A 15,218-nucleotide genomic window follows, 5' to 3' on the forward strand; every position below is an offset into this window, starting at 1 on the left:
GTGCATTTAATTTTTATTAGCTGTGTTAGTAGTTTGGATATGTACCTTTTGTGGAGATTTCGTATTATCTGCATTTTTGATAGGGAGGATGGATATGGCAGTTCTTCAAGATGGGGCGATGCTGGTAGTTTGGTCATCCTCTGTGGGACCTGCTGGTTTGCATGCAGCTGCACCCCTGCCTTGGACACATATGAAAGGCATTTGAAAAGTCCCTGCAAAAATAAAAATTACTTACTTGTGTGGGGTAAACCTTTATTATTTTTCTACGTAGTCTCCTTTTAGACTTATACACTTTGTCCAGTGCTGTTCTAATTTGTTGATCCCTTCTGAATAATGGGAATTGTCCAAGTCTGCAAAATAGCTATTAGTTGCTGGAATCACGTCCTCATCTGAATAATATCTTTGTCCCACCAGCCACTTCTTCAAATTGGGGAACAAATAGTAGTCCAAGATAGCCAAGTCTGGAGAATAGGAGGGATGTGAAACGAGTTGGAATCCTATTTCCATTAATTTTGCGACCATAACTGCTGAGGTGTGGGCTGGTGCATTGTCATGATGGAAAAGGACTTTTTTGTGGTCCAATCGCTGGCATTTTTCTTGCAGCTCGGTTTTCAAGCAGTCCAATAACGATGAATAATATGCACCTGTAATAAATAGGTTTACCTTTTTCCAGATAGTCGGTGAGGATTGTCCCTTGCGAATCCCAAAAAACAGTCACCATAACCTTTCCGGCCGAAGGACTGGTCTTTGCCTTTTTTGGTGAAGATTCTTCCTTGGTAACCCATTGTTTAGATTATTGTTTGCTCTTAGGAGTATAGTAATGTATCCATGTTTCATCCACACAGTGATGAAAAAACGCTTAAAGTCCTACGAATTCTTCCTGGGCAGCTGCAGACCATCTTTGCAACACTTCACATGATTCCGTTTCTGATCAAGCGTGAGAAATCGTGGAGCCCATCTTGCGTATAGCTTTCTCATGTCGAAATGTTTATGCAAAATATTTTGTACCCATTCAATCGAGATGCCCACTGCACTAGCAATCTCACGCACCTTAAAAGAAACTTGCTGCTGCTAAATTCACACAGGACGTGTGTTAACTTATATGATGCACAGTGGCACTTAACTTTATTTCATACTTTCAAACGTGCCTTTGATTCGAAGAGTACACAAGATATTTGCCAGATACTCATAGTCGACATTCCCCCCCCCCCCCCCCCCCCCCCACACACACACACACACACACACACACACACACACACACACACACACACCTCTGTTTCTTCAGTATAGGCCAATTCATGCTGGTTGTCACGTCAAGGTGTGTGAATGTATTCACTTTGTCAAGTCACTTCGCTTCAGTTCTTTTAGCCTAGTACCAGTCTAGTACCTGGAAATTTTATAACTTCACTTTCACCGGAATTGAGGAACTATTATGCACCCCGTTTACATGGGGCTCCCAGAAACGAATTTCGCAAAACCGATTTCCCAGTACCACTTCTGGATAGTCATATACACACTTCAAAATTGATTCTGGAAATTCGCTTATATTGACGGCTTTCCAATTCCGCAATTGATTTTTGCTCCCATGTAAACGCAGACGGTTTTGAAACGTGATCGGACTGTCAGGTTTCGTTTTGTATTTAAAAATTTTCTGTTAATGTGGATGGAGTGGCTTTTTGTACAGCGAAGGATAAGTAGAAATATTAGACTGAAGCCGTTTACACCTCGTCTAACTGAAGAGAAATATTTTTAAAAACAAAGATGATGTGACTTACCATACGAAAGTGCTGGCAGGTCGATAGAAACACAAACAGACACATACATACACACAAAATTCTAGCTTTCACAACCAATGGTTGCTTCGTCAGGAAAGAGGGAAGGAGAGGGAAAGATGAAAGAGAAATATTGATATATACGATTGCAGTCTTTTTCGGCGTATTCCACTGATGAATTCTTCTCCAGCTATCAGCCGAATGGTGGCGTCGTGTTGTTGCAACGTTTCAATGAGTTTCGTACCCATCATCTGGCAAAGATGATGGGTACGAAACTCATTGAAACGTTGCGACAACACGACGCCACCACTCGGCTGATAACGCGAGAAGAATTCATGGAGAAATATCGATTGTGCTGACTAAATCATAAACTGAAACACCTGTTTTCCATGCGCCCTAATCCGAGCTTGTGCTCAGTCTCTAATGACGTCGTTGTGGACGGGCGCCATATTTAACAGGACTGATGTAAACAGTACACCATGTATTCTTCCGCATTTGCTTGAATCTCATTGGATTCCGTTTCACGTGGAGCGTAAGCCAAGTTGTGACCAGTACAGTCGAGTATGATCGCAAGGATACGTTTTATGCTGCTTTACACGCACATAGACCGAGCCATATGTGCGGGACAACAGCTTTACCAGCGCATTAAACTTGGACGGTATTGGCCAACCAGCGGCCCAACTAGCCTGCAATAATGTGAGCAGCTGCAGTTCAGACGTAAAAAGAGGCGGACAGAGGAACAATATAGCTTCGAAAGCCATTTAATTTTTAAAGAGAATGAAATAATATTCGGCAAAACTTCTGCACTACTGCGCGCTTCTTAGGTAGCCAGATGGAAAGCATAAAAGTATAATAATTACAAACGAGAGTGATGAAAATTCCTAATTTAAACACTGGGTAATGTTTCTGAGCAAACTATATGTAATGCAAAAGTATATTGCACGGATTTCACTGAACTGTTGAATACTGAAGCCTCTGAAGGTATTAATTACAGCCATCCGGTGTGTCCGAGCGGTTCTATGCACTAAAATAATTAAATAAATAAATAAACTGGAACCGCGCGACCGCTACGGTCGGAGGTTCGAATCCTGCCTCGGGCATGGATGTGTGTGATGTCCTTAGATAAGTCAGGTTCTAAGTTCTCGGGGACTGATGACCTCAGATGTTAAGTCCCATAGTGCTCAGAGCCATTTGAACTATTTTATTAATTACAATCAGTGGCTCCTTCCTTATCCGAATCTGAGAAATATATTTCAGTTCTGGAACTGTCATCTGATATGTTGTTGAAGAGTCGATCAACGACAGAATTCACGAAGCCACCCTGATGCCGCATTTTCTCCTCTTCTTTTATACCCTGCCGTTCTATATCCCGCCAGTGTTCGGCGGTGGCATAAGCTGCATGCGTTAGTTTGGGTATGTCTGGGAGCTTAATATTTTTGTTATTTTTGGGCCAAATCCCTTAACTTGGCTCCAGATCAGTTCTGTTGGGGTCATAGTACAGTGGCAAATATAAAAGTGTTCGTTGTTGTGAAAATGATTGTTTTTCATGTTTCTATGACACACAGCTACATCTGTGATATGAAACAATGGACATGGTCCAAATACAGAGTATTTAGTTTTTCATTTTTTGTCTTAAAAATTAAATTGTTATGTTTTCTTAGTTTAAGCAGCGTTTATTAGCAGTCTTCCATAAAATATCGATAACTGAGAATTTATATTTGAAATGAAAACACGAACTCACACGCAGTATGTGATTAAAAACAACAAGATGTGTATTTTAATAAAAAATAATGATGATGAATTTTACAATTTCGAGATGTAGGTAATTCAAATTGAACGAGAAAAAAAATTGACTCGGGCAAGACTTGAAGGAACGAACAGTTTATTGCATAGAGGTAATATACCACTACGCCACCGATTCTGCTATATACCAACGTACATGGTGTACGTTACACCTAAGTTTCCAATGTACGCAATACAGGCCCGCGGAAAACTTCAAGGCCGGTTATCTCTCTAAATTTATGACAAACATTAAGAACAACCTATTTCTTGTCACTTTTAAACCGTGTTTCACTACGGAACAGGCAGCAGCCTCAGACATTTTCATACTGCGCATTAACAGCGTGACAATCAGAGCACAACAGTGCAGAGGCTGTGACTATACAAGATTTTTGAAATAAAAACTACATAACTAAAGCGTGATTAAGAAAAACGTTGATGGCTGCTAATACATCTGAATATCTAAAAGTTTCATTTAATCCAACTTAGTAACAATATATCTAATACATAAGTACGATCTACTACGAAGAGCGCAACACCACCAGTGTATTTGTGATACGGCTTCTGGCCAGTCATCGTGTTTGTTTACATCAGGTTTATTCTTGTGATGAATGGAGTGTAGCAAATCCTCTTCAGACTCTGGGAACATGTATTATAAACACGATAGCAGAAGACCGTTTCTGAAAGTCGATTTTCATCTTTTGGAAGATGTGTCGCATGTAAACGTAGTGACAGAGTGGAATATATTTCTACTCTATGGGAACTAACACTCATTCACTCTCATCTTACACTTTCCCCTCTTTGGGGAAGTGTGTTGGGGAGTTTGTAGCCTTTCGGCTTTTACTCCTCTGTGTACTTGTGTGTGTGATTTTATCTGTAATTTTTTGGTGTCTGTGAAATGTGATGAATGTTCTGTAAGTGTCTGGTACTTGCCTGAGGTTGGCGTGATGATTGGTAGTTTGTGGGAGGGAGCAGGATTAGGCACTGGATATTGGGATTTTCTCTTCGACTTAATCCTTGAAGATCATCATTGGGCGTTTGTGCTTATCGTGGGACATGTCATACCGACCTAGGGAGTGCATGAGGGGATGTTTCCCTCATAGAAGGCTCTTGCCAGATCTTGGAAACGCTCTCTCAGGAGTGGGATTTCAGCTGCGGCTTGCAGATCATAGGTAGGGAAGCCAAGGGGTAGATGCAGTGCCCGCCGAGGGCGCGGTTCTGCAGCATCTGTAGTTTGTCCAGGTGCTGCTTCGCCACGTATCCCCAGACAGGGCACGCATATTCCATTACTGGCCGGATCAGGGCCTGATACATGTTCACTCCTACAGAGCAGGGAAGGGAGCTGGTTGAGTTGAGGATTGGGTACAAGATGGACATTCTGGCGCAGACTTTCCTGTGGACCTTGTCTACGTGGGGTTTTCATGTAAGACGAAAGTCCAGGGTTACGCAAAGGTACTTGGCAGTTCTGCGCCAGGGGAGTTGGGTTCCGTTTAGGTGAAGGTGGAGAGATGGAGGGGGGGGGGGGGGGGGGGGGACGTTGAGGAGGTTTGCGACTTCTGAGCCTCTGGATAATCAGCATAGCCTGCGTCTTTTCAGAATTGATGATGATGCTCCAGCTACGGGCCCAAGTTTCTGTGTCATCTAAAACCCTTTGTAGCCAACAGATGACAAGGTCTTTGTTCGCATTTCTCATGTAGAAGGCTGTGTCGCCTGCGTACTGTGCAGTGTGCACCAGGGGGTCGTTGGTGTGTCCGCAGTGTACAGACTGTACAAAACGGGCACCAGGACTGATCCCTGTGGCACCCTAGCACGAATATGCCTTTTGTTGGAGGTGGCAGTTCTATCAGTGAGATAGCTGTTGATCTGCTTGACTATGCTCTCGGGGAACCCTTGTGTGTATAACTTGTAGAGTAGCTCTCTATGCCATACTGAGTCAATGGCTTTGGCTACGTCTAGAAGCACTATCCCGCAGTAGCCTCTGTGGTTGAAGCCCTCTGTGGCTGCTTCAACCACTCTCATGATCTGTTGTGGGGCAGAGTGGTTTTGCCGGAATCCGAATTGGAAGTCCGGCAGAATTGCTCTCTGGTAATATTTTCCTGTATGGGTATTAGCAGGAGGCGGTCATAGATCTTGCTGAGAGCTGGCAAGAGGCTAACCAGCCTGTAGTGCTGCGGGAATAGAGGGTCTTTCCCTGATTTGTGTATTGCGACCACTTCCGCATGTTTCCATCAAAGTGGGACCTTGCGGGAACGAGTAACCTCGTTGACGACGTTCGCGAGGTGTGTGATCGCCGAGGGTGGGAGGTTTTTGACTAACTGATTGGTGACACTGTTATATCCTGGCGCCTGTTTTGTGGGGAGGGACCTAATTACTTTTGCCACATCTTCGGAGGCGAAAATTGTGGGTTCGTCTTCTAGCCCCTCCTCAGCGTTGAGGAAGAGAGCCAGTTGATGACGGACTACTACTTCATGCTCTTCATCCTGGGGTTCTGCCACTTGAAACTGCTTCTCGAAGGAGTTGGTGAGAGCGTTGGCCTTTTCGGCATGGCTGTAGGTCACTCCCCACTCACCATGCAGTGGCGGCATCCTAGCACCTCATTTTGAGAATTGCTTGGTTGCTTGCCATAGTGTTTGATCGTCTACTTTGAGAGCTGTGAGCCGATTTTGCCATTGCTGGTTTCTGTGCTCATTGAGCGCTACCTTCAGCTCTCACTGTAGAAGACTGAGCAGCCTCCTAGTGGCCTGGTTTATGGTGAACTTCCACTCCTTTGCCACTCTGTTCTTATGGCGAATTTGATCTAGCAGGTGTTTTGGGAGCTGTATCTGCAGTGGCGGGCCATCCCTTTGTGGGGGGTGGGGGGAGGGTGGCCTCTTCTGCTGCCTGCAAGATGCTACCTGTTAGGTCCTGTAGCACTTGTTCTACTGTTTCGGCAGTAAGTGGCGGAGCGCGAGCGATATCAGAGGCAACAGTTTCTCGGTATCACTCCCAGTCTTTATGTTTGTAAAATGTCTGGTACCGTGAGAGTGCTACCCGTTCTCTCACATCAACCTCTAGAATCATTGGGTTGTGGTCGGAGGGCAGTCTGTTGATTATCCTTGTGGCCACAAACCCCCGCGATCCTCCTAGTGAGAGCTATGCCTAACACGTCGCGCATGCCTCCATTTTTTGGAAAATGTGTGGGCTCGACTGGACCCCATGTTTCGAAGTGGTGGATGCGTTCTAGTTTTTGCAGTTTGGCGCCTGCTCTGGAGGTTACTCTAGAATTCCAATCAGGGTGTTTGGCACTGAAGTTGCCCCCTATTATGAGTTTGCCTTCAATTTGCCCTAGAGCAGCTATGCCTCCCTCATCTATCTGGTCTTGTGCGGGTCGGTAAATTGCAACAATTGTTAGGGGTTCGGTGGTAGTGGTTACTTCTACCGCCACTGCTTCGATTTTATTGGTAGCTGGTTTGAATACCTGGTGGTGGGGGGATCCCTTTTTTTATGTATATGGCCACTCCTTCGCCTTGGGTTGGCCTGTATTTACAGTGGCCAACGTAGTTGGGAACTGTCTCTTTTATTCCCCGTTTTAGGTGGGTTTCCCCCCATCATACATGTGTCGATGGAGAACTCCTTCATGAGTTCTCTGAACTCGACCTCTTGATTAGCAATGCGATCTGCATTAAAGATGCACATTGTCAGGCCTTGGATATTTGGTCGTCTATCCATGATGGGGTTTCGAATTTCGAAACTACTGAGGAAGTTGCAGAGGGGAGCAACTGCTGGTCTGCTGCCTGAGGGGCAATCAGGATCTGTGTGTTCTGCTTCTGGGCTTCCCTGAATTCCTTCATCATTTCTATGACGAGGTTCGTGGTCTGCACCATAATGCCTAACAACTGATCTGAGGGTGTGGACTGAGTGTGGGGCTCCCTAGAGCTTCCTCTGTCTTGGTGGACCTGGTCATTATTGTTGTGTGTTTCCCGGTGCTGTTCTTGGGGCTGTGTTCGGTGTTGTGGTGATGAGGCTATGTTTTCATGGCTTCTCGAAGGAGAAACCACATATGCGTATATTGCCCTTGGTGTGTCTGGTGTTGGTTTTACCCAGGCCTTGTCCGTGTGTGTTGATGTGCTTTGTTTCTTTGTGTGACCGGATGGGTTGGTGGTGTTTTGTTTGCATGTGTGGGGGGCGGCCTTTGCGCCCTTTGCCTGCTGTGAGTGTCTTTTTTGGACCTGACAACCTTGGTAACCCACTGTGTGATTTTTGCCACACACGGTCTGTGTGTTTTAGTGTACAGGACATCACGTCGTGGGCCTCGGCACACTTTCTGCATCTTACCGCCATGGTGCAGTGTGTGGCAATATGATTTAGGCCCTGGCACCTGAAGCACTGCACCGTCTTGTTTTCGTGGCGCAGTGGTGACAGGCACAGCCAGGACCATTTATCTTCTGTTAATCTAGCTTTATCTTCAAGAATATGGACGTGTCTGTCAGAATAATTGATTTTGAGTTCTTGGTTTGTTTACTTCTTGGAAGAGGGGCTTTGGGATGAGGCAGAATGTCTTCTGGAGAGATTAGTTCAGTTCTTTTGCCATTCATCTTGACTTCTTTACAAGGCTGAGGAATATTTAAATCTGTCTAGTCAGAAACAGTAACAGTGGAAGTAGATGGCATATCATTTCTCTGGTTAAATTCAGTGGGCAAAGGCTGATTAGTTAAATAAGTTAGGAGATGGTCTTCAGGTCGAAAAATGTGTCTGTTTAGTGGTCAAATACTACATGCCATAAAACCACTGCATATATTTTGGCTAGTGAATGTAAGGGGAAAAGGTCTGCCAACCAGTTCAGCAACATCATAGATTGTGATAATCTTCCTGTATCTGCCATAAGATCACAACATGCTGTATTATAGAACTTCTTGAAAGATGCAAAAACTCCCACATCCAGAGGTTGTATCTTATGGCTTGTGCGAGGAGGCAAAGTAAGCAAAATAATTCCATTTTCTTTTGCATATGATATTGTTGCTGTGCTTGTGTGGCTTTCATGATTGTCAAGAATCATGAGATTAGGATGTTCCTTTGTAGGCCTTTCATGTTTTACAACATGCTGCAGGACTGGTAAAAATAGTTCACAGTTCATCCAGCATGAGACAGTGGCTCCGCTCTCAGAACCTGGTGGGGCATTATGCAGCATGTGATCTTTAAAATGCACTCTAGGAAACACAAGGAATGGTGGTACAGCTGTTCCAGAAGCACTGATTATTGAAACCATTGGAACAAGTGATCCTTTTTCAGCAGATGTAGCTTGTCCAACTGTTGTGCACCCAGTCTGTGCCAATACTTTAGGTGGTTTCTGCACAGTTGTTGCTGCAGTCTCATCCAGATTGTATATGTCTTGTGGCTCAAACCTGTATTTTGCTTTAAGGCAAATCAGATTGTCAAAGAACACTTTCACATTTGCCTCTGTGAAGCCAGTGGCCCATGATATACTTGTCTGTTCTGGCGTTCGTAATGAAAGTCTGTTTCGTTTCATAAATGCCGTGAGCCATTCCAGTCCTGCCATTTTCTCTCTTTTCCAGTTTGTGGTACAAATTTTCTATTCCTCTTAGCATATTCATAAGCCAGAATCCTTGCAGTTTTTGTGCTTAGGCCATAGTGGATATTGCATGCAGTAGTAATATAGTCAGCAAGTGTTTTTTCCTCCTCTTCTGTGAAAATTCGTAGATGTTAATTTGGTGGCCTAAAATATATATTGTCAACTTCTAAACGAGCATCCTTTTCTATGAATCATTTACGGGTTGATCTAGGAATACCCACACTTCTTCCTGATTTTCGCTTGTTCATGGATATGTTGATTGAATGCATCTTTCAGTAGTTCTGGTGGATAATCTCTGTGATTGGTAGTTCGCTGCCCAATTCTTGGCATTATGAACGCTGAAATTCACAGAATGTGTAATTATTATGCTTAATAATGCTTCTCTCTATATACAGTAGTAAGTATAAGGGTAATTAATTATAAGGCAAGTTTTCAGTGGGGTTAACTGGACCACTGGCCAGTGAATCCCAAAATGTGTGGGCACTTAACCCCACATGCACTCATGAAATATATTGTGCAACAGCATAACCTCAACCAAAAGAACAATTGGAAATAAGATATGTAATGAAGCCTTTAAAAACATACTTTTAAATGAAAGCATCACCAGCTTATTTGATACTCAATGACTGCAAGCAGAAGAAAAACACAAATAGCAAAATATTTACCTCGAATCTTGAAAACACAATTATGGTTAATAACACTGCAGTAACCAGTTTTAGGCGCCAAAACATCACATGAAGTGATGGAGGGCTGCCAACTTTAGATAACAAAATTTTCCTTAGTTTAAAATTTCCCTCCTTGTTAATTTTTAATGGAGTGGTTCAGTTAACCTTCATGACCAGTTAACCTCACTTTATCCTACATTTTTTTCCAAATATTTAAACTGATATCAGAGTCTGAGGTTTAATTTAACTCGGTACTTAATTCAACAAATTCTTTAGTTAATAGACGAGCACTAGAGTCAGTCAGATTAGTTACAGCACATCAGGATGTAGCTTCTCTCCACGTCTGACAAATTATGAATTGTCTCTGTGTTTCTCAGACAGGATTTTTAAATATATTTGCTCCAAGTCGATATTTGTTGTGAGTGCTTTAGTACTTAATTCTGTGACTGAAGTATCTAATTTTGTACCCATCTTAGTACTTAAATCAGCCTTTGCAGTATTAGTGCCCTGCTCAGTACTTAAATCAGTACTTATTGTATCTATTTTAATACTTAATTCTGCACTGAAATTGATCTTTAAATTACCCTGAATTGCACACTACAACTTTTAAACTACTGTGGTATATTCGCCTCTGTGTCTGTTGTCAGACTGGCTTACAGTGGCAAAGAAAATAACTTATAATTAGCGTACATCAGCAACTATCGCAGCACACAAAACACTATTTGCAAATGTCAACAACTTTGATTATTTTCCTTTGAAATGACACCACCACAAACACATGACACAACAATCTCTTACAAAGACTGGTATAGACATAGCTCACTGAACTGGTAGCATATCTCTCTATCTTGATGTCAACAAGTAGCAATGTGGGTATGATAGGCAACTGCATCGATGGAGGTGAGTGGATAGATGCAGTGTCTAATGCTGGATGGGATGAGACAGAGACAGAACAGTTGTCGCCAACCTCCCACCCTCAGGGTGACATCATAGTACTGCCATTAGTGTTGTAACCCTCAGAGGCTGCTGATGACTGTCTCCAGACTCTTAGACTTTTAAATATTCTTCTTCATCGTAAATGGGGCTGATGAATTTAATATTGGCTCCTCAGCTGATTAATTATTCTTATATTTTCTTCAACTGTAGTGATAACACTGGCTTGTCCAAGCAGGGTAGCAGGGGTATGTTATGTTATGTTAACCGGGGACCTAGAAACGACGGAGAGGCTCCGTCCCTGCCGCAGCCGCAGTGGTCCGCAACCTCACGATGACTACCGCAGTCCACTTCATCCCTCTGCTGCCCCACACCGAACCCCGGGTTATTGTGTGGTTTGGCCTCCGGTGGACCCCCCAGTGAACGTCTCACACCAGACGAGTGTAACCCCTATGTTTGCGTGGTAGAGTAATGGTGGCGTACGCGTACACGGAGAACTTTTTTGCGCAGCAATCGCCGACATAGTGTAGCTGAGGCAGAATAAGGGGAACCAGCCCACATTCGCCGAGGCAGATGGAAAACCGCCTAAAAACCATCCATAGACTGACTGGATCACTGGACATCAACACAAATCTGCCGGGCGGATTCATGCTGTGAACCGGCGCTCCTTCCTGCGTTAGACCGCACGGCCAACTGGGCGGGCCTGCAGGGGTATACAAGATGGCCTTGACCTTGAGTATCAAGTCACACCTGAGGTAATTGTCCCTGTTACACTCAGGGTCACCCCCCTTCCTGTCCCCTTCCATTCTCTACCCTCCCCTCCACTCCCTCACTTTGCTCTCAAGAGAAAAACTGGGCCACGGTGTGACACCAGACAGAGGAAGTGGGTCATTGACTTGGGAAATGGAAATGCTAGATATCCGAGATTCACTCTGTATTCACCTACGCTTCATACGCTAAGGATCGCTTATTTGACTGGCTGGCAGAGGTCACTCCAGATCTTTGGTGGCTGTGACACATTATGGATCCGACTGAATTGTACCTACCATGCGGGTAACCAGTGCGATAAATAAGAATGAAATTTTCTAAAAGGTTTTTTTTTGTAAAATCGCTGACTTTAGTCTTTTTTAACTTGGGATTAAAACTTTATTCCTTTTGAAAGGAGAATTAAAATCACAAAATTGCTTTCCATGAACACATGAGACCTCATGTGTTCACGGAGACTGCACATATGTCCGTTCAAGGAGACTGCACTAATGTATGTGTCTCATGGTGCAGTGATTAAAAGTGTTGAGTGATAACCTGAAGGTGCAGAGTTTAAATCTACCTTCTTCAATTTTTAATTGTTTCAACCAACGAATCCACTGGAAAGAAGAAGCTGCGAAATTTTGGACAATGTTTACCCAGATTTGAAGTCGAGTGTGAGAGTAACAAAATAATGATTACTGAAAACCACCACAGTATTATTGTGTTACGACTGTGCACAGTTTACTGTACGCATCATGCTGTGTCTTCTCACCATAATTCCGCCATTCGGTCGGTAGAATGTTTATGATCAGTGTTTTTGGATTTGATCTTTATCATTATGTACAATAACCAGATCATTTGTGTCATTACTTTAGCACAATTCGGAAACCTAAAGATGTTCAATGAATGAAATCGGCCATAACACAATAAATGTGTAATAATACAGCTGAGGGTGTTTTTATTAATTACTGACATTAGTGCTAGCAACGGTACTCAATATGATCAAGATTATAGTAACAAAATAGCTGGCCTTATTCATATTGGCTTCGCTGTAAATCAGATATTTTAATTCAAGTCGCTAAAGTCACAAAAGATATGGTGTATTATACCAGAGAAAATATTCACTCACAAAAGCAATTTTTGGTGAACTATTCTTAAAAAAGATAGAATCAGTTCAGGTATAATTAAAGTTTTAATCATACACAGTTGACGGGTTGGACGCGAATTCTGTATCATGTGGCTGCGTCTGCCATTATTTACAAACAAGTTAACAACAGACTAACAGCTCCCAAAGGGAGAACTGAGAAGCGGGAAACGAGGAAGAAGATGGCGAGATGATCTGCAGCCATGTGCTGGACGATCATGGCAACAAGAACACGGTAAACAGAGCAGTGGAAGAAGTCGGGAGTGGCCTTTGAACAATAGTGGCGCACTAATTGCTGCTAACAAAAATAATAAATAAACACAGGAAAACAAGCTAAAACACCATTCGATGTCATTACTCATTGTTGACATCTGGTTAACAGCAATTTGCTCGTGATGTTGCTTGAGGGTGCATGACTGCAACTGTGGTGTTGTCTAAGACGTTTACGACGTATGTCAGACATAGCGTATTGATCTGATGTAGATTTTTCTCTCTTGTCATGCTGATGATGTAGAAGACATTTAAAGCAATTTTCTGCAACTATGGGCAGATGGTCTGTTCTCCAACGTGTGCCTAGCTGCATCTGTACAGGATTCAACAAACACAGCAGGATGGAGATAAAGTGACTTGTCTTTCACGCATGACATATATGTGGTATATTTATGAGTTTTTAGGTATCCTGTATCCACATGACAACTATTAAGAGGCAGTAACATTTGTTGTCAAACCTACACAAATTCACCCCAAGAATTACTGCAGAAATGGAAGTTGCCTGTGTTTTGGGAACTTTAGATTAAATATGCCTCTGTGTGATGGATGGAAGTTCGGAATGTCAAGGGTCTATTCCTAGAATCGAGCTAAGGACTCAATGCGTATATGGTATTTGGGATAAATGAACAACAGCCTGACATACATTAAATATATGTCGTTGTAGCTATTTCCAGAACACGATTCTTTTTCCTATTGTTTAAGAATTCGACATTGGACAAATACAATGGTTCGTGTTCCCGAAATTGGCATTCGACAATTAGGCCAAACAACTATTCACTTTGCTTTATCGTTTTCATTATTACTCACTAAGTACACAAAGATCACTGTACCGTGGACCAAATATAACTGGCGACTTCCATCTTACCGTCTTGGTTCCATCTGCAAAAGGAAGTTGGCCAGACAGACCTTTTTTCTTTATTTAGATTTATATGCTTTTAAGAAATCAGCACTGGGCACAGTCCGGCTGTAGATGCAAACTGTTGGCACTTAGAAACTTTACAGCATAAATATCAATTGTTTGTTCAAATTCAAGAAAGTTTCTTAAGAACTAGTTCACAAATATTTATTCAGGGACACACACAATCTTGCTTAGTCGGAAACAGACTCAAGACAAAATCTTCTTTGTCAGGGTAAGGATTCGAATTCACAATTTACAAAAGGCATCTTAGTGTCTTGGGCCACACTACCTTCACTGGTTGAAGCCACAGTGGCTTACAGGCAGACTTAAAGTGGCAGGAAGTTACAAATATGTCTTCCTACAGTTTCCCACCATTACTGCTCCTTTTGACGGTATTACATTTACTTCCTCCTCAGGCGTCAGAAAAGAGCAACAAGAAGAAATGACACCACGGGCTGTCAATTGGAATGGCTCACTAATAGCGTTTAGTAAGACACAGTCATTGCTCTGATTGAAGAAGGCAAGTTTTCAATTAGAGTTGCTGGTAGGAGGTATGGCATGCCAGCTACTACTGCAATGAGATGGTGGAAGAATTATGTAGGAAGAGGAACTAACACCGGATTCCTGGCTCAGGTAGGAAGAGACTGAACGCATACCAGAACAACATTGAGCTTGGGAGTAAGAGCCAACAGCTTCTTTTCCTACGTGAGAATGATGTATGATGAGAGACCAAGTTCCCAGATTCCTGCTGTCCCTTGCCTACAGGCGCTCCTCCTTTGGAGACAGTTTGTGGGCCTTCCCAGTACACTGTGTGTTTGCATTTCGTGCTGATTCTCAGCATTCTGTTTACAGACTTGACGCTAGCTGGCGCCACCAGGGATCGCTACCATAATTTACAGGGAGTGCACGCAGCAACAATGGTGGCGCTGTGATTGGGGATTAGCCTGCCTCTGAGGATCATGTGGTCATCAAGAAGCTGCAGGTATCCTTCTGCTTTGGTATACTTAAGCAATTGTACAACCACTAGCAGCCAGCTACAATCTCAGCTCTACACCAGGCCGCTTGGCCCAAGCTACCTCTGGTGTCCCATCTGCTGGAGCTTCAGCCGACTCAACACCAACCCACATCGCTCCGCTATGCCAACCAGCAGCAGCTGTCAGCATTCTTCTTGGGACGCAGTGCTATGGTGAAGTTGTGCAGCACTGATAACTACCGATGTTTCTTTGGACTTTGATTCTGTACCTTCCTATGATCGAGGACGATCATTTCGGTTACTATTTTTTTGTGAAACTTTACTTTTTATGATGAGGCTACAATAAATGTTCATTGTCAAACTAGCGGTGGAATCATCAGTCATCTGCGTGAAGTGGAGACTAGAGACCAAAAGTATGAACATAGAAGTGACGATGAACGTTATTGGTTTTGTGTTGTTTTCCGCAGC

At 43.2% G+C, this 15,218-nt stretch overlaps 1 protein-coding gene across 1 annotated transcript; it reads right to left on the reverse strand.

Moving 5' to 3' along the window:
* Window positions 1–8,286: 8,286 nt before the first annotated feature.
* Window positions 8,287–9,087, reverse strand: LOC126474223 (uncharacterized). Its single transcript, XM_050101687.1, has one exon. The coding sequence runs from the start codon at window positions 9,085–9,087 to the stop codon at window positions 8,287–8,289; it is 801 nt and encodes a 266-aa protein (XP_049957644.1).
* Between the last annotated feature and the right edge of the window lie 6,131 nt (window positions 9,088–15,218).

Source organism: Schistocerca serialis, chromosome 4 (assembly GCF_023864345.2).
Source record: "Schistocerca serialis cubense isolate TAMUIC-IGC-003099 chromosome 4, iqSchSeri2.2, whole genome shotgun sequence".
NCBI lineage: Eukaryota > Metazoa > Arthropoda > Insecta > Orthoptera > Acrididae > Schistocerca > Schistocerca serialis.

Bases quoted from the DNA above. Each gene is read 5' to 3' on its own strand.
- LOC126474223 (XM_050101687.1), bottom strand. From the start codon at position 9,087: ATGGCAGGACTGGAATGGCTCACGGCATTTATGAAACGAAACAGACTT.